The 19492-nt window shown below is 41.7% G+C and overlaps 1 protein-coding gene across 2 annotated transcripts in view; it reads right to left on the bottom strand.

The window, feature by feature from the left end:
• Nucleotides 1-19492, bottom strand: part of KCNJ6 (potassium inwardly rectifying channel subfamily J member 6) — a 256311-nt gene that overhangs the window by 180107 nt on the left and 56712 nt on the right. For both annotated transcript variants that reach the window (XM_032466615.1, XM_032466659.1), the window contains exon 2: nucleotides 9852-9903. In XM_032466615.1, the coding sequence (XP_032322506.1) occupies nucleotides 9852-9885 (34 nt within the window). In that variant the 5' untranslated portion in view covers nucleotides 9886-9903. The remainder of the gene's footprint in view (nucleotides 1-9851; nucleotides 9904-19492) is intronic.

The raw sequence follows: 19492 nt of genomic DNA, 5'->3' as shown, positions 1-19492 counted from the left end.
TCCTACCTGGCCAGTCTGCAACATCTGACTGCGGCATCCGGAGGGGCAGCGACCCGCCCGCCCACAGCAGAGGAGAGCTACACCTGACCCAGTGTTAGGAGGAGGCGCGATCTGCTTGCCGACAGGTGCTGGGAGCAGCACAGAAGAGGGCGCCAACGGAGGGCCTCTGAAAACAGCAAGCTGAGCTTCCAAAACAGGACGAAGACAGAAAGACTTCACATTAAAAGCACACAGACTCCAGGAGAACACCGACAACCCCCCCCCCTTTTTTTTAAAATCTGTTTTTACCTGTTCTATTTTCTATTACTCTCTTAATCTTTACTTCTTAATTCATTTCTATTTCTCTTGGGTTTTGATGTCCTACTATTGATTAGACACAGGTTTCGAATACATCTATTCATCTCCCCCCCCCTTTTTTTGTAAAGGTTTTAAAAGGACGTCTCAACCCGATTAATACTCTGCTTCACCTCACTCTTCTATTATTCATTATACAATGTTTTCAAACCCTCTTTCTCCCTTCTTTTAAAATTCTTTCTCTATTTTTTTTTCTTTTTTTTCCTAAGTTCTATTCCTAAATAGGCATCAGATAGATAAAATCCTTAAGGACCAAAATAAACAACTGATACTCCATAAACCACAGTGCCAAAGAGGTATGAGCAAGATGAAGAAGCAGAAAAACCTTTCCCAATTAAAAGAACAAGAGAAATCCCCTGAAAGAAAGATCAACGAAATAGACATCGATAGCCTACTAGATCAAGATTTCAAAAAAGGAGTGATCGAATTGCTGAAGGAATTAAAAGAGATAGTGTTTAGAGATATAAAATATGTCAAAAATGAAATTGAAGCTATAAAGAAGAGCCAAGTAGAATGGGTAAACTCATTGACAGAGATGAGGAATGATCTAATAGCTGTGCAAAGCCGACTAGATAATGCAGAGGAACGAATTAGTGATCTAGAAGACAGGGCAATAGAAAGCACCCATTCAGAAGAACTACAAGAGAAGCAAATAAAAAATAATGAAAATAGCATAAGGGACCTATGGGATAATATAAAGCGTCCCAATCTTCGCATAATAGGGGTCCCAGAAGGAGAAGAAAGATCAAAGGGGATTGAAAAGGTTTTTGAAGAAATCATGACTGAAAACTTCCCAAACTTAAAGAAGGAATCAGATATCCAAGTACAGGAAGCTCAGAGGGTCCCAAACAGGAAGAACCCAAATAGACCCACACCAAGACATATCATAATCAAGATGGCCAGAGTCAAGGATAAAGAAATGATTCTAAAGGCAGCAAGAGAAAAGCAAAGAGTAAGTTACAAGGGAACCCCCATAAGGCTCTCAGCTGATTTCTCTACACAAACACTACAGGCCAGAAGGGAGTGGCAAGATATATTCAAAGCCCTGAATGAAAAAAAGATGCAGCCTAGGATCCTTTATCCAGCAAGGCTATCCTTGAGGATAGAAGGAGAAATAAAGAGTTTCACAGACAAAAAAAAAAAGCTGCAGGAGTTTAGCAACACTAAACCCATGCTAAAAGAAATATTGAAAGGGCTATTCTAAATAGAAAAGCAGCAGGATGCTACAGAAATGAGAAACACACAACTGGAAAGGTGATAACTCATGAATTACAAATAAAGTAAACATGAAATTATAAAAGAAGACATACAAATCACTGAGAGTGGGAGAGGGAGGCAGGGAAATATAGAATATTTTTTTCTTTCTTTTTTAAATTTTTTTAACAGTAGGATGTGTTTGAGATCATGTTACTATCAGTTTAATAAAAACAGTTATAGTAATGGGTTGATAGATTTACAAAAAAGGGTAACCACAAGCCAAAAATTTACAAAGGAGTCACAAAAATTAAATAAAATCCATGATAATACAAAGGAAAATTACCAAACCACAAAAGGAAGAAGAAAGGAACAAAGAGGATATACCAATTCAACTGCAAAGATAAGTTCAAAATGGCAATAAACACACATCTATCATTAATTACTGTAAATGTTAATGGACTAAATGCTCCAGTCAAAAGACACAGAGTGGCAGACTGGATAATAAAGCAAGAACCTTCAATATGCTGCATACAAGAGACCCACTTTAGGGAGAAGGACACATATAGATTGAGAGTGAAAGGATGGAAAAGGATATTCCACGCAAATGGAAAAGCCAAAAAAGCAGGTGTTGCAGTACTGATTTCAGACAAAATAGACTTTAAAACAAAGGCCATAAAGAAAGATAAAGAAGGACATTTTATAATGATTAAAGGAGTGATACAAGATGAGGATATTACACTCGTTAATATATATGCACCCAATATAGGAGCACCTAAGTACATACAAGAATTACTAACAGAGATAAAGGGGGATATTGATGGGAATACAATCATAGTTGGAGATTTTAACACTGCATTAACATCACTAGACAGATCTTCCAGACAGAAAATAAACAAGGCAACAGAGAAATTAAACACTACAATAGAAAAACTAGATTTGGTGGATATTTTCAGAGCATTACACCCCCCAAAAATAGGATATACATTCTTTTCAAGTGCACATGGAACATTTTCCAGGATCGATCATGTACTTGGGCACAAAAGAAACCTCAACAATTTTAAGAAGATAGAAATTATCTCAAGCATCTTTACTGACCACAATGCCATGAAACTGGAAATCAACAACAGAGAAACAAAGGAGAAAAAAAGGAAAGCATGGAGATTAAACAATATGTTATTGAAAAAACAATGGATCAATGAGGAAATCAAAGCTGAAATTAAAAACTACCTTGAGACAAATGATAATGAAAGCACAACCACTCAAAACCTATGGGACACAGCAAAGGCAGTGCTAAGAGGGAAGTTTATAGCGATACAGGCCTTCCTCAAAAAAGAAGAACAATCTCAAATAAACAATTTAACCCACCACCTGAATGAATTAGAAAAAGAAGAACAAAAAGCCCCAAAAAGCAGCAGAAGGAAGGAAATAATAAAGATCAGAGAGGAATTAAATACAATAGAGATTAACAAGACCACAGAAAAAATCAACCAAACCAAAAGCTGGTTTTTTGAAAAAGTAAATAAAATCGACAAACCTCTGCCCAAACTCACAAAGAAGAAAAAAGAGAGAGCACAAATTAGCAAAATAAGAAAGGAAAATGGAGAAATTACAACAAACAAAATAGAAATGCAGAATATCATACGAGAATATTATGAAAAACTATATGGAACCAAACTGGATAACCTAGCGGAGATCGACAAGTTTCTGGAAACATACTGTCCACCAAAACTGAATCAAGAAGAATCTGAACACTTGAACAATCTGATCACTAGAAAGGAAATAGAAATAGTAATTAAAAACCTCCCTACAAATAAAAGTCCAGGACCGGACGGCTTCACCGGGGAATTCTACCAAACATACAAAGAAGAACTCATACCAGTCCTTCTCAAACTCTTCCAGACGATTGAAAAGGAGGGAATACTCCCAAACTCATTCTATGAAGCCACCATCACCCTGATACCAAAACCAGGCAAAGACACTACAAAAAAAGAGAATTATAGGCCAATATCACTGATGAACATAGACGCCAAAATCCTCACCAAAATTTTAGCAAATAGAATCCAACAACACATAAAAAAGATTATACATCATGACCAAGTGGGGTTCATCCCAGGGACACAAGGCTGGTTCAACATACGCAAATCAATCAATGTAATACATCACATCAACAAGAGAAAGGACAAAAACCACATGATCATCTCCATCGATGCAGAAAAAGCATTTGATAAAATTCAACACCCATTTATGATCAAAACTCTCGCCAAAGTGGGTATAGAGGGAACATATCTCAACATAATAAAAGCTATATATGACAAACCTACAGCCAGCATAGTACTCAACGGTGAAAAACTCAAAAGCTTCCCACTAAAATCTGGGACAAGACAAGGATGCCCACTATCACCACTCCTATTCAACATAGTCCTGGAAGTCCTAGCCACAGCAGTCAGGCAAGAGAAAGAAATAAAAGGGATCCAAATTGGAAAAGAAGAGGTAAAAGTGTCATTATATGCTGATGACATGTTACTATATATAGAAAACCCTAAAAGGTCCACACAAAAGCTACTAGAGCTGATTGAAGAATTCAGCAAGGTAGCAGGTTACAAAATTAACATTCAAAAATCAGTTGCATTTCTTTACACTAACGATAAATCAACAGAAGAAGAAAGTAAAGAAACAATCCCCTTTAAAATAGCACCGAAAGTAATAAAATATCTGGGAATAAATCTAACCAAGGAGGTGAAAGAATTATACACAGAAAACTATAAACCACTGATGAAGGAAATTAAAGAAGACTTTAAAAAATGGAAAGATATTCCATGCTCTTGGATTGGAAGAATCAATATTGTTAAAATGGTCACACTGCCCAAGGCAATCTACAGATTTAATGCAATCCCTATCCAATTACCCAGGACATATTTCACAGAACTAGAAAAAATCATAATAAAATTCATATGGAACCATCAAAGACCTAGAATTGCCAAAGCATTACTGAAGAGAAAGGAAGAGGCTGGAGGAATAACTCTCCCAGACTTTAGATAATACTATAGAGCTACAGTCATCAAGACAGCATGGTATTGGTACCAAAACAGACATATAGACCAATGGAACAGAATAGAGAGCCCAGAAATGAACCCACAAACTTTTGGTCAACTCATCTTTGACAAAGGAGGCAAGAATATACATTGGAATAAAGACAGTCTCTTCAGCAAATGGTGTTGGGAAAACTGGACAGCAGCATGTAAAACAATGAAGCTAGAACACTCCCTTACACCATATACAAAAATCAACTCAAAATGGATTAAAGACTTAAACATAAGACCAGATACAATAAACCTCCTAGAGGAAAACATAGGCAAAACATTATCTGACATACATTTAAAAAATTTTCTCCTAGAAGAAATAAAAGCAAGAATAAACAAATGGGACCTAATGAAACTTACAAGCTTCTGCACAGCAAAGGGAACCAGAAGTAAAACAAGAAGAAAACCTACGGAATGGGAGAAAATTTTTGCAAGTGAAACCGACAAAGGCTTGATCTCCAGAATATATAAGCAGCTCATACGACTCAATAAGAAAAAAATAAACAACCCAATCCAAAAATGGGCAGAAGACCTAAACAAGCAATTCTCCAAGGAAGACATACAAATGATCAAAAAGCACATGAAAAAATGCTCAATATCACTAATTATCAGAGAAATGCAAATCAAAACTACAATGAATTATCACCTCACACCAGTCAGAATGGCCGTCATTCAATAATCCACAAATGACAAATGCTGGAGAGGCTGTGGAGAAAGGGGAACCCTCCTACACTGCTGGTGGGAATGCAGTTTGGTGCAGCCACTATGGAAAACAGTGTGGAGATTCCTCAAAAGATTAGGAATAGACTTACCATATGACCCAGGAATCCCACTCCTGGGCTTGTATCCAGAAGGAAATCTACTTCAGGATGATACCTGCACCCCAATGTTCATAGCAGCACTATTTACAATAGCCAAAACATGGAAACAGCCTAAATGTCCATCAACAGGTGACTGGATGAAGAAGATTTGGTATATTTATACAATGGAATACTACTCAGCCATAAAAACCGACAACATAATGCCATTTGCAGCAACATGGATGCTCCTGGAGAATGTCATTCTAAGTGAAGTAAGCCAGAAAGAGAAAGAAAAATACCATATGAGATTGCTCATATGTAGAATCTAAAAAAACAAAAACAAAAACAAAGCGTAAATAAAGGACAGAAATAGACTCACAGACAGAGAATACAGACTTGTGGTTACCAGGGGGGTGGAGGGTGGGAAGGGATAGACTGGGATTTCAAAATTGTAGAATAGACTACACTGTATAGCACAGGGAAATATACACAAAATGTTATGATAACTCACAGAGAAAAAAATGTGACAATGAGTGTGTATATGTCCATGAATAACTGAAAAATTGTGCTGAACACTGGAATTTGACACAACATTGTAAAATGATTATAAATCAATAAAAAATGTTAAAAAAAAAAAGCAACAGAAGTCAGCTCCTCCCTCCAGGATCCAGCGTGTGCCCTGGCTGGCCCCAGGCACCTCAGGTGGCCACCATCTACTGCTGCTACTACTGAGGACTTGTGACTGGTGCGGAGAAGGAGGCGGAAGTGAGACTCCAGGGACGTAGGCAGAGCACTGGGGGTGAGGATGAGGCTCGGGAAGGGGCTCTGAAGCTTGGAGAAGGCATTGGGGCCGAGCATCCCTGCCTGCCCCCCAACTCCCTCCTTTCAACTCCATCACCGTGCATAAGACCAGACTTTGATTATAATCCACATTATCAATGGACCCAGGTGGTGAGTCTTCCTGTGCTGTGCTCAACAAATTCCCAGATTGGGGGTGGCGGGTCATACATCAGCAGGTGACGGCCATGAAATGAGTTGCCTACAGAAATTTATGTAAGAACAACCTACAAAAGTACTCTGTACAGATCGTGATTCCAGAGCCCCAGGCTATATGCATGCCTCCAATTTGTCACTGACTTAGATTCAAGTGGCCAGGACGGGGCCTGTCAGCCTCAATGTATAGTGCCAGCACAGTGTGGGATTTGGTTTCCTTCTCTGGGTCACCGCGTGCCTGCTGGTGGGCGGGGTCGGGTGTCTCCACTCGGGTCAGGCTGTCAGCCCGATTTCCCTTAGTGGGTGGGTGGGAAGTTCCTGATTACTGACAGGCATGTTCGGAGGCCCTTCCTCCAGCACAGGGGTTTTGGCTGCCCCATTTGGAACAGGGTTTCTGATGGTTGAAGTAAGAGAATATCTGTTTCTAAGATGCTAACAGAGACGAAAATGTCAAAGGGCAGTGGTCAAAAGTCAATAGCCTTTGAAAGGTTGGACATCCAGGGCAGGAGAATGCAGTTTGCGAATTTCAGATCCCCAGAAGCGCTGTCAGTACCCCCCGGCCACCTTTCTCTTTGCTGTTTTGTCTTCTCTTCCCCCTTCTGATTTTGTCTCTTTCCTCCTTGGCAGCTCCTTCTCTGGGGCTTTTGTTCATAGATACGTTTTCCCCTGGGTTTTTCTCATGTGCATTTTCTTATATTTCATCTGTTTTTCCTTCCTCTACTTTTCCTTCTTTATCATGCCCCCTCGTCCCTTCAACAATGTGACAAGTCTATTTTGAAGTATTGTCATGGATTTATTAAATAAAGTTGCTTTTAATTAAACATTAAAAACCTGTTAATATTTTTGTGTCCTTTGCTTGCCATTTGAAAACATAACTAATGTTGGTTTTTTTTAAGGTGGTTGACTACTTTGGTACCTGATAGAAAGAAATAAGCATCATCCTGCTCTTAGAAGATGAGTAAGGTGCCCCCTCTCTGTGATGGTACTTCCACAGCCCTCGATAGCGTTTGGACCCCTCTTGTGACAGGAGAAGTATCGCTCTCCAGTTCTAGTTAAACAGAGATAGTCCCCTAACCAGATGGGTTTAACAAAGCGAAGTGTTTACTGGCTCTGAAAACCCATTCAGTGCTCTGTGTCCTGAGCCTTCGTGGTTCTGTTTTTGTCCCTTTTCTCTGGTGGCTGTGGATTTGATGTTCCCATCAAAGTTATTGTGTAGTAATTGAATGTTAATTCTTTGCTTAGCCTACTGATAGACTGTCCTGACATAATTATGTATTTATTTCCTTGTAGATTTCCTATGTAGAGTAGATGTATAATGGTGTATAGCATTATGCAGGAATTTAATTTTGATGAAATATTTATTAGTGTTGACTGCAGGATGAACGTTCATAGTTAGCACCTAGAGGAGTAATAGTATGTCTTATGTATTTTATAATGTTCTTTGTCTTTGTAGGGATCCATGGACTAGAATGTTGGGTATGATTCTAAAGTCCATTTTCAAACTTTAAATTTCCATTATGCATTGAACATACCCAGTGACCTTTTTAAAAAGGACAGAGCAAATTAGAAGGATGGCCATGTGCTTTCCTCTACCCAAGGGTTTGTAATTCAATTTTGGCAGAATTCTCTTAAGGCAGTGGACTCATAGATCAAAGTCTTTAGAATTACTGCAGAAGCAAACATGAAACTTAAAACCAACCCATCAGTGAGGGTCCAATGAAGGGCTCTTATTTAAATGCATCTGGATCCAATAGAGACAGAAAAATTAGAACCCCCCTACCAGAATTATTGACCAGTAGATCTCTTGTAGTGCTCTTAGTGGTTTATAATTCAGTTAGGTGAGTTTAAAAAAGTCCACTGAACTAGAATATCAAATTCTAATAAGAGCCTCATCGTAAAACCTGTTAGCATCATAACTCGTGGTTTAATGCACCATACAGCCCAGATTCCATTCGCGGACAGTGGTGCTAGTTTCCAAGCTGTTGATCTTTCTAGCATTCGGAGAATCTGTGAATTTTTTGTTGTTGGTGATTTTGGATTTAGAGATCAGGACTAATCCTGCTAATGTGCTGTGGATTGTGAGTTAGTTGGCGCTAATCCACCCTGTATTTCGACAACACAGGCATGTCAGTTTCACGACGGTTCTGGTACCCTCACTATCCCCTTCCGGGTCTGAGAAGAGCACGTTCGATGAATGAAGGTCCTTTCCCTGACAGAGAACTAGTTTGGGGTTTTTCAAACCAAGTGGCAAATCCTCTGAAGGTTTTTCCATCCGTGGAGTGAAGGGTGGGGCAGAGAAGGGGCATGGGATGGCACAGAAAGGAGAGTGGAAGAGAGGCGTGGGGCTGCGCTACACTTAGTCCCCAGGAGCTGGCGTTTACATGGTGAAATCAGCATGTGTTGGAGACACACAGAATTAGGCAGAGGTTTGGGGTCAGGAATTAAAGAAATGGGATGTACAGGTCTTTGTAACATTAGCTTTTCTTGGAGAGACCTTTGGAGATAAGAGCTCACTGACTGTGCCGCAGGAGAAAACACTTGCACTTAATAGTTTCATGATTTGAGGAATAGCAGAAGGAGGAGGCAGGAGCCTAGTTAAATGTCGGCAAGAACAGTGATTAATCTTGAGGCCAGCTTTAAGAAGGTGTTCATGGCCCTAATGATAATGGAGAAGGGTTTGCAAGCTTCCCTTGTAACTTCAGGTAGGAAATCTGTCAGCAGGAAAATGTGTATTTTCAAAGGAAAAAGTCTACATTGTCTGTCTGTTTCATATCCATGTAGTCTTTGGTATTTAAACTTCAACACAGGAAATTGCATTTCTCAGTTTGCAGGAGAATTTGTTATAATTAATTTTTCTTTTCTCTTGAAAACGATTCCTGTATCCTATTTATTTGGCTTAAGAGCTTAGCACATTGTGTTACTGATATACCCAAAGCCTAAACCATTGCAATCTACTTACACCTCAAGTACCCCATTTTTTAAAATAGTTCTGTCTGAAATTTTTAAACTATACCTGAAATTCTAGCAAAGAAAAGCCATTCTCTCCTCTCTTTAGATTGTCCAGCCTATGGAATATCTATCTACACATAAAACTTCAGCTGACTTTGTCCAAATCTCCTAAAAATCAGGTTAAAATTATTGTGGGTTTCAATCCCCAATGCGGTGCTACAAATACAACCCATTTTGATTCTTTAGCTCCATACATTGGGTTACAATTTCAGCACAGAATTGGACCCCACAAGAGATGAATTTTGAATAACATACAATGTAACATTAACACAAAATAATCTGCGTTAAATAGACCTTGGCTCTTACAAGAAGGAAATTAAAAAACAAATCAGATAAACACAAGGAGATGTGTTTTTTGCAAAATTTTGTGGTTTTCCATTCAAAACCAAAAATGAAGAATAAATTTCAAGTTACTCACTCATGGATTCTGTCAGCTTGGCCATCGCTGTCATTTCTTCTTTGTGCTTTTCCTGGAGGTGAGAAGAAAAGACAATTATGTCTAAAGCACGTCTTAAATATGAATGACTGCAATTGGTCTGTTACTGCCTCTCTCTCCCTTCTTTTTCCTGTGTTAGAATTTGATCACCAGTGATGAAATGAATTTTCAAATCTCACATTATAGCTATATGATCTGTCAGTCACGGAAAAGAGAATTTTAGGACACTGAAAATCTTGCCAGTGCTCTTGGAAACGAGCTTCTGTCACATTGATCTTGGATATATATAATTGGTGATGCACAACCGGTTTTTAAAACCTTTTTGACACTGGAGTTTTGACACCCATATGCCAATCTTTTGCTCTCTATTTTCTCCTGTTGAAGTGTTTTTGGGTATTTTTGGAGCTGGTATTTTTATAGTCATTTGGTTTCTTTTTTTCACTCCCAAAAAGCTAAATAGATTTTATACATTTTTCTTTGTCTTACTTCTTTGAATTCCTGGAGTTTTTGGAAAGTCATCACTTCTGATGGGTTTATGACCTTACCTATTTTGGGCTGAACACATTTTGTTTCAACTAGGATGTGGGTTATAACCCACTGAGTTTGAGAGTCAGAATGACACATACATAAATTGAAACTGTCCTAATTAGAAAGTTTCTTTGGGGCTGTTAAAAATAATGTTTCATCTCTACTGAAAGTTCTCTTCAATTTCTTTAATCTCCTTGGGCGCCTAACATGCTTAGTAACTGAAACACTGGCTATTATTTTGCTCTTTTTGCAGCCTTATTCTTTTTCTGATTATGAAACTAACACATGATTGTTATTTCAAAACTCAGAAAATATTGAAAAATTTATAAATTGGAAAATATAGATGTTTTTATCATTCCATTCCCAGAGGAAACCGCTGTTATATTTTGGTAAACACCTTTCTGCTCCCATTTCTATACCTGTCAGTATATACAGATATGGAAATATAATCCCCCTTTTCTAATATAAATATACTATACGTGTGATGTCATAAGCTACTCTCACAATGCTGTATCATACATCTTTCTATGTCAATAAAGGTAGAATATACTGTCACAGCATAGCATTCACTGTGGGTTATGCCATCATTTCCTTAACCAGATTCCATTTGATTTGCTTACAATTTTCACCATTTAATACAATGCTGTGATGAGCATCCTTGAGTTCACAGACTGGTGCCCTTGTCCTGTCGACACTGAGGATAAATATCAGGGGTAGGTATGGTTTGGTTAAAAATTATGACTATTAAGAATTTTGACATGTATTGCTCAATTGTCCCCCAGAAAGTTGGCTCTGACTGTATGAAAACATTCATTTTCGTACATTCTTTTTTTTTTTTTTTTGGTGGGGGTAGGTAATTAGGCTTACTTATTATCTATTTATTCTTAGAGGAGCCCTGGGGATTGAACCCAGGGCCTCGTGCATGCCAAGCACGCGCTCTACCACTGAGCTGCACCCTGCATCCTGGTTTTGTCCATTCTTGCCAAGGGCATTAGCACTTTTCCCCAACCCTGTCTTTGCCAAACTGATAGGCAAAAAGTGGCACCTTGTGCTTTTAAATTGTCATTTTCCTTTCTCTGACTTTTTGTTTATGAACGACCCTAGCATGCCTTCACATGGAATAGGTACGGCATTGACTTTTCGTGGTGTGTCAGTCGTCCAACTCTTCTGCCATCAACATGTTAGCTCTCAGAGACCAGAGGTGGCATTTACTTTCCCTGCGGCCACAGTGTGGTGCTGAGCTTGTCACGGCGGCTTGGCCGGCCCTTGAGTCGACGTGCCATGGCTTGGGTGTTGAAGTACAGTTAACAATATCATTATTCATCCTTCCAGTGCCCCTATTCCCAAACTAAAAGGTCTCTTTGAGTATCGATAAAGAGCTTTGCACATCACAAGCACGCCTGATTCTCACAAGCCCTGCGTTACTGGCACTGCCTCTTACTTGAACTGATAATTGCCTTTGAGAACGGAAAGAGTTAAGAAGCCAAGATCACCCTCCCTACCGTGGTGGCATTGGCCTGTAAAGATTTAGCCTGCCATGTGGTTTATATTGAGATGTAAAGAAACAGCACTGCTGTCGGAGAGGCTAAGCGTGTTGGGCAGCAGAAACAACGAGACGGGCAAAGTGGAACTTGTCACAGGAGCACGGGTTCACAGGAGCGTGCAGAGAGGTTGCTTCAGAGACGAGTCTACCCCAGTGGTTCAGCACAATTCATGCATAGACGCAGCTCCATGGTGAGAACTCAGTGAAGCTCATCCTCGACCTGTAGGAGCCTCGTTCTGTCTCTGCGTGCTCTGTTCCTGACTCTCCACTTCACCTTCTAGCCTGGTTGTGCTGCTGGCCCAGCCCCTCCACTTACCCCGTCTCTCTTTGTATCCTAATCTATGACTTTATCTTACTCTGGATCACTGACCTCTTCAGCTTGGCCCCCTTCTAATGGCTCCATTGGTGAGAATCCCCCAGCCACAGGCACCCAGATTCCAGGCATTATATCCTTACAAAGCCCTGTTGAGTTTTCTGTCTTCTTGGGTATGTTTCACCACGTTACCTCTTGTGACCCAAGGACACTGCCACATTTTGTACCCAGGTCTTGCTAGTGGATAGTCCTTGTAGCCATTTTTATTCAGATGTGTTGGGTATCTTCATCCTGGAGAAATCAAATTCTGTCTGTATCAGCATGTTTCTCTTTTCTGTAGTTAAATAGAAACTTCTGACTTCGACAGTGGAGGGGCCCTTAAAAATCCTAAATTTATCTCTCTGTTTGACTCATCTGTATCGTGGCTTATGGTGGCAATCATGACATATGTTTCTGTGTAAGTAGTTCAGGCATGCTATGAGATGTCTTTAAACTCCTTATGTCCTTCCCTCATTATCCAAAAGTTGAGGTTTGCAATTACATGGCACGCATGTTTGTAAAAGATTTACATTCCATTCAAGCAAATTCTCCTTTTTCTAAAGCCAAGAGCTTCCTCCAAAGTAAATTTGCTGGTTATCGGAATTACAATACTGGGAAGAGATTTAGAATTATAGCATATTAAACCTGGAAGAGATTCTTTTAGAGATTGTCAAGTCCAACCCCATAGTGATGCAGCTGATAAAACTGAAGCCCATGCCAAGAAAGGAATTTCCTCCAAGCTGATCTCATCTTCTTTTCAACAACCTCTGCTCCCCCAGAACCTCATGGTCTACCATACATGGATACATCGAAACAGGAGTCCTTATACAACAATGCTGGTGCTGTGTTGGACTTTCTCACGTTTTGCCTTCTCTGTGTTCTTCCTTAGAGCAGTCTCATCCACAACAATGCCTCTAATTTCCACAGATGGCTGGTGGCTCCCAAGTTTGTATATCCAGCTCTGACCTCACCATTGAGCCCCTGGGGTCTACTGAGCACCACCTAGACGCCCAGTGCATGACTCAAAGCCACTTTCTATTCCCACACACTTTCCACCAGCCAAGCCCCAGCCCCTCACACCCGGGCTGCTTCTCCTATTCTCTGTCTTTGGTTTATCGGATCACCACCCACGTTATACCTAAGCCAGAAATCTGGGAACACTCCACCTCCCTTCTCTTCCTCAGCCCTGATACTTCACATGTCTCACCTCTGACCTCCCTCTACTGCTGTCTCTGCCTCTCTTTTTTGAAGTATAGTTGATTTACAAAGTTGTGTTAGTTTCAGGTGTACAGCAAAGTGATTCAGTTACACATACACACATATTCATTTTTAGATTCTTTTCCATTATAGGTTATTATAAGATATTGAATATAGTTCCCTGTGCTATACAGTAGGTCCTTATTGTTTATCCATTTTATATGGATAAACTCCTAATTCACCCACCCTCCCCCAAACTTCCTCCTTGGTAACCATGTTTGTTTTCTATGTCTGTGAGTCTGTTTCTATTTTGTAAAAGAGTTCATTTGTATCATATTTTTCGATTCCACATATAAATGATATCATATGATATTTGTCTCTCTCTGTCTGACTTACTTCACTTGGTATGATCATCTCTAGGTCCATCCATGTTGCTGCAAACGGCATTATGTCATCCTTTTTCATGGTGGAGTTATATTCCATTGTGTACCTATTCCTCATCTTCTTTATCCAGCCATCTGTTGATGGGTGTTTAGGTTGCCCACATCTTGGCTATTTTGCTGCTATCTCTTAAAGGGGCTGCTGATGTTGCTTCCCTCTGCCTCTGGCCTCACCAGCATGTTTACCTTGAAACAATCCTGGGGGAATCTATGTAAAATGCAGACTTCCACGCACACCTGCTTGAAAATTGTGAGTCCTCTAGCAAGTAAACATGCAGTCCTTGTCCTTTAACCAGGGCCAGCTGTCTGGATGGTTCTGTCTTCTCAACCTACATCCTAGTTACAGGTACCTTCCTGCCTTGGCAGTCATTGTTCCCTCTGCCTAGACACCCAATTTCCATTTCCTCCTCGTGCTCCCAAATTTTTCACTGAGAGCTCCACTGGGTACCACTCAGTCTCTGCCGTTTTCCTCCACTCTTCCTGATTCTTTTCCCTGAATTTTATTTCTAAGCATGCTCATGTTCAAGTGTGTTCATGGTCACTGCATAATTTATTATGGGTGTAGGGAAGGGAGTCTGAGACCTTTGGAAAAGTCAAGTCCCACCTCCCAGCAGTCCTGTCTGGAGGCTTCCATTGCCACAGCCATCAAGACCGGAGGAAGTTCATGGTAGACCAGGAGTCTCTGCCACTGAAAAGCCCTAGGATTCTGAGCAAGGCATTTTACTTTTGGGGCCACAGTTTCCTGGTCTGTTCCTTTCAGACAAGGTTGGCTGTTTGCTGAGGCATGTTTAGTAGCAGCCACCTGCATGAAAAGGGCACCTGCACACTCTTAGTTTGGGACAGAGTATGAGAATTGGTGATATTTACGATGAAAAAGACATATGTTTGCTTCAAGTCCTTTAGAAATATCTTTCCTCTGGGAACCAAAGGCTTTGATATTTGACATAATCTACTGGTTTATTAGTTGTAAAATTAGAAGAAAACCAGGGATGCAGGAATCTTACTGTTCTGGAGAAAAGAACTTACTTTGGTTTGAAAATGTATTGTTTATTTACTGTGTCTGTGCCCCTTGGATGTTCTTATTTTGAGAGAGCGTGTGAGTGAGTGAGAAGTGGAGCAGTCAGGGAGTCTAAAAGGAGCCTGGGTCTAAACGCTTTCTGTCTTGGCTTTGCTTTCTAGGTACTTACTATTAATCCCTGGAAGCTTCACTTTGCTTCTCTGTGCAGTGGGGAGAGGTCGTGTCTGTGTGTCTTCATTCAGAGGCCCGTTGTGAAGAACAGATGAGGAAATGTGTATTCATACACTCAAGTGTTATATCTGTGCGTGTGTGTTGTGTGTGTGTGTAATCATTATTCTGTTTGGCTACCATGCGGGAGCCAAGGGTTATCGCCTGTCCTTGCTGTATGAGGACAAATATTGACCTCTGGCACTGGTACCAAAAACAACAGAGCAATTTTTCCTGAAACTTATAAGACCCAAGTCTGCCTGCCTCCCAGGAGACTACTTACCATGAGTGTCAACAGCTGGTGACCGTGCACCCCACACCCCCATTTCCAACACCCTCCACCAGAATACAAGCTTCCAGGACCTTGGCATGCTTCTTGGAAGAGCTGGGTTCTTTTTCTCTAAGAGGAACTCCTTTTACAACTGTGTTGTCAGACCCTTAATGGAATAACAGAAACATTTAAGGTTTGCTGGAAATACTGTCAGGTTTGAGCAAAACTTGCCCACAGATGCTGAGAACATATCCTGAGTGTCTTGTTAAAAGCATACCGAACTCCTTGGGCAAAGTATTGACCCTCAGGGCTAGTGGGTATTTAATTTTCTTATTGTCTGACTGTGTTCTGTTTACCATACCTGGTAATAAAAATATAAGCTCAGCAGTTTGCTTGGGGTGTGTGTGTGTTTGTGTGTGAGATTTACACTCATGCTTCTGTTGCAGCTAGGGAGAACGTGGCTTCCTCCTTGGACCATGCCAGACATATACTTCTTTCTGACTGTCTGAAATGACAGAGGGGTTTTTAATGAGGGCAGTTATAACAGAGCTTGACTGTAGCTCAAAGCTACAACTCGGGCACTGTGTGTGTGTGTGACTGCGTGCGTGTGTGTGTGTGTGTGTAGGGGGTTGATTCATGAATGCCAGGTTTCCTGGGTGGTGGGGAGGAGGAGGTGCTTTTCCGCCGCACGCGGCTCCCTCGCACGCAGAGGGCAGGGGCTGGCGGAGCCGAGTGCGGTCTGCGCGCTCCTCGGCAGCGCGGCCGTCTTTCTTTCTGGAGCCCAGAAGCAGGCTTTTAAGGATGAGGGGGAAACTCATCATAATTGATATATTTCAAACCAGCCATATTTGCATTTTGGATATTTTTATCTCTCTAAAAATGTGTGCTTACACTCCTCAGAAAACTGTGATTTTTAAAAAAGTTACAACCATTTAAAGGAACACTTATATATAGTGGGAGACGATAGTGCTGTGTTATGAACGTGAATCCTCATTGGACCTCACCTCCAGGTTAAAACAGGGGCTACAAATCTCCCACCTTGTTCTCAGGGTTCTCTACAAACATGCCAGTGGGGGCCTCCAACCGCGGCATCCCCATGTTGTTCTTCCACTTTCCCGACATGATGCCGCAGCTAGTCACAGGGGGACCAATTTAAAGGGGAAACGCCGCATTCTGAGATAGCCAGTCAAAGAAGTGTTCTTATAATGTGGTACCACACATTGCCTTGAGTGGCTACTGAAAAATATAGAGAATTTAAGAACCATGAATTAGCTTCTCGCCCTAATGAAAAACTCGTGGGAATGAAGAGTCAGCACGCAGCTATGGTTTGGGACAATAAAATAGTCCCATTTAGTTCACATTTATTACACTCTGGCACTAGGTTGAGAGCATTGCTAGACTATCTCATTTAATTCCCACAAGGGCCTGATGAAATAAGTTTTAGCGCCCTCACTTTGGGAATGGAAAAACTGAGGCACAGAGAGGTTCAGCAAATGGCCCCGGGTCACAGAGCTGAACAAGAGTAGAGCTGGATGTCAAACACAGGAATTCTAACTCTCAGAACCAGAGCAGGCTCACAGAGGAAGGGCTCCCTTGTGTCAGAAGGGTCAGAGAGTGATGTGGGGAGGGGAGGAGCGAGGTGGAATATTCCAGGTGTAGGAAAAGTAGCGATGGGGAGCCTTGGTGCCTGAGGAGCAGCAGGCAGCAGGTGGACTGAGGCCAAGTGTGAGAAGAGTAGCAGACGGTCAGCTCAGAAAATTAGGGTGTAAACCATGGAGGACCATGGAGGGCAGGCCGAGCTGCTCAGGAGGGAGACAGAGGCTGGAGTTGGGGTGATGCTTGAAGCTGGGGGAGGAGGAAGGGTGCCAAGGCCTGAACTTGTGGGAGCACCTTGGGGAAACCCCGGGAGCTCTCTCTCAGAGGCTAAGGGAGTTTCAAGAATTAAGAGCTTGTCCACTGGGCTGTGGTACAATTTTACATAATATAGTTTTTATCCTTGATTTGCTCAGTGAAAGGCTCCTATGGTGATCTAAAGATATGATTCAGGGTAAAAAATGTGTAGGGGGGTGTTTGAAGGAGGAGGTGAAATTCTTACTGGGCAGGCCACGCAGGATGCTTTGGTGACATGGCCTCCTTTGCAAAAGGCTGAGAGTCCCTGCCTCATGGAGATACCCTTTCTAAGGTTCTTTGTGTACAGGTCACCCTGCTGGGTTTCTTAAGATGCCGTCACTGTGGCCATGTTGTGGCCATGTGACCAGACTAGGGAGGGGCCTACTGCACTGGGGTATCAGTATGTCTTACAAAAATAAATTACATGAATTCAAGGTGGTGCTTTTACATCACCTCAAATCTTAGGTGAGAGGAAAGGACTTGGAGCATCACCTGGGGTTCTTTCTTGGAAGCATGCTGAGCACATGAACTTCTCCTGCCTAGAGGGACAGACTGCAGGGCTAAGTGTTAGAAAACTGCTGGACCACACGGCTGCAGAATTTCTCCAAAGCTCTGCGTGTGTCCTCCCCTGCTCAAAACCCCGGGGGCTCCCCTCCAGGCTTCCCAGCAGTGTTTCATGAATGCCCAGTGTGGCTGGTTCCTTGGAATATTGATGAGTGACTCATTCCTCCTTTCCTAGAGCTCCTGGAAATATCATAAAATATAGGACAAGCGTTGTCACCCACATCATAGCAAGAAGTTTCCTTTGAGGAGAATGCTGAGCTGGAGTGCGGGGAGGCACCGAGAAGATCCCAGGCTGAAATCTCCAGAGAGATTTGGGAGCCTGCCTCACTGCTGCCAACCCGGGCAGGCGCGCCTGTCTCAGGACGCACCTGCTCTAGGTTCCACCTGCTTCCCAGGGCTCAACCACAAAGTATGGAATCTTGGAAGCAGCCTGGAATTCCCTCTCAGTCTCATTTCTCTCAATCTGTTGCCTCCCTTCTGGGCCAGCATCTCTCTGAGGCTCTTGTCTCACCTCCAGAGCCGTTTTCCTGGAATCCGAAACCTTACAGTGGCCGATGCCTCCCCCACCTACCTTCGTCGCAGCCACCTGCTTTGCTAACCCTCTCTGTTCACAAGAGGAAAGGGGGAAGACTCCATATTACTTCCTTTCTTTTCCCTTTTCTTTTCCTTTTGCACATGATACAGGTTCCGAGCACAGGGAGTCCTCCGCTAGCTCTGCACTCCCAACTCTGCCCCATTCTGGGGTAAATCAGGACCTGGCTTCCACCTACCTCCCCAGGCTCATTTCCCATCACTCCCTGCTTCTAAACTCTGTTCCAGCCAAATGAGCCCCTTTGGGTACCGGAACGCATTGCCTTGCTCCATTCCTTTCCCTGCTTTCTTGGCCTGCACAGTTAGCTCCTACTTGTCTTTGAGGATCAGTTTGGATTTGGCCTCTTGTTTGACGTTGCCCCTGGCTACCCCTTTTCTAGTGACCATTCTTTGCATCCCTGTGCATACTTCTGTTGTAGGACCTGTCATTCTCGGAACCATGATTTCTAGAGACAACAGTGATGACAAACTTAGGAACAACCAGAAAAATAAAAAGAATTCATCTCTTTGTTTCCAAAGAAGAGGAAGCAAAATCCCAAAACAAAACTGAAGAGTGAATAGAACGAAAAAGGTTTCCTTGCACAGTCATGAGTTTCCTGACATGAGAAGCTGACTGATCATTTGTCCAGAATGTTCCAGAAGGATTTCTGCTCGAAGTGGTGCAAAAAATGACATGTAAGAGCTCTTTTTAAATTGTTTCAAAGATGAGGTCATAGTTCAAGGGAAAAAAAATCCCCAGTTTCTTTTGCTTTTGTTTGGATGCAGTTGTTTCTTTTTTTTTCAATCAGAGGTGATGGGGGTAGTGGCGGAGGTGAAGTGACAAGAACTAGTAATGACTGTTAACTGCTTACTTTGTCCTATAAGGGATGCTTAGAAAAGTTTGCCTGACCCAGCAGGTTGAATCCTCTTTTAAGGAGTTGCCCAAATCCAATGATGAGACGAATACGGTCACTAGAATGCCTTTTGTTTGTCTAATGATGCACTGTTCTTTTGCTCTTTTTAAAAAAATTTTTTGAGGGGGT

This window comes from Camelus ferus, chromosome 1 (assembly GCF_009834535.1).
Source record: "Camelus ferus isolate YT-003-E chromosome 1, BCGSAC_Cfer_1.0, whole genome shotgun sequence".
In the NCBI taxonomy this organism is placed as follows: Eukaryota; Metazoa; Chordata; class Mammalia; order Artiodactyla; family Camelidae; genus Camelus; species Camelus ferus.
Note: the sequence above shows the minus strand (reverse complement) of the source record. Positions and strands in the feature narration are given on the sequence as shown.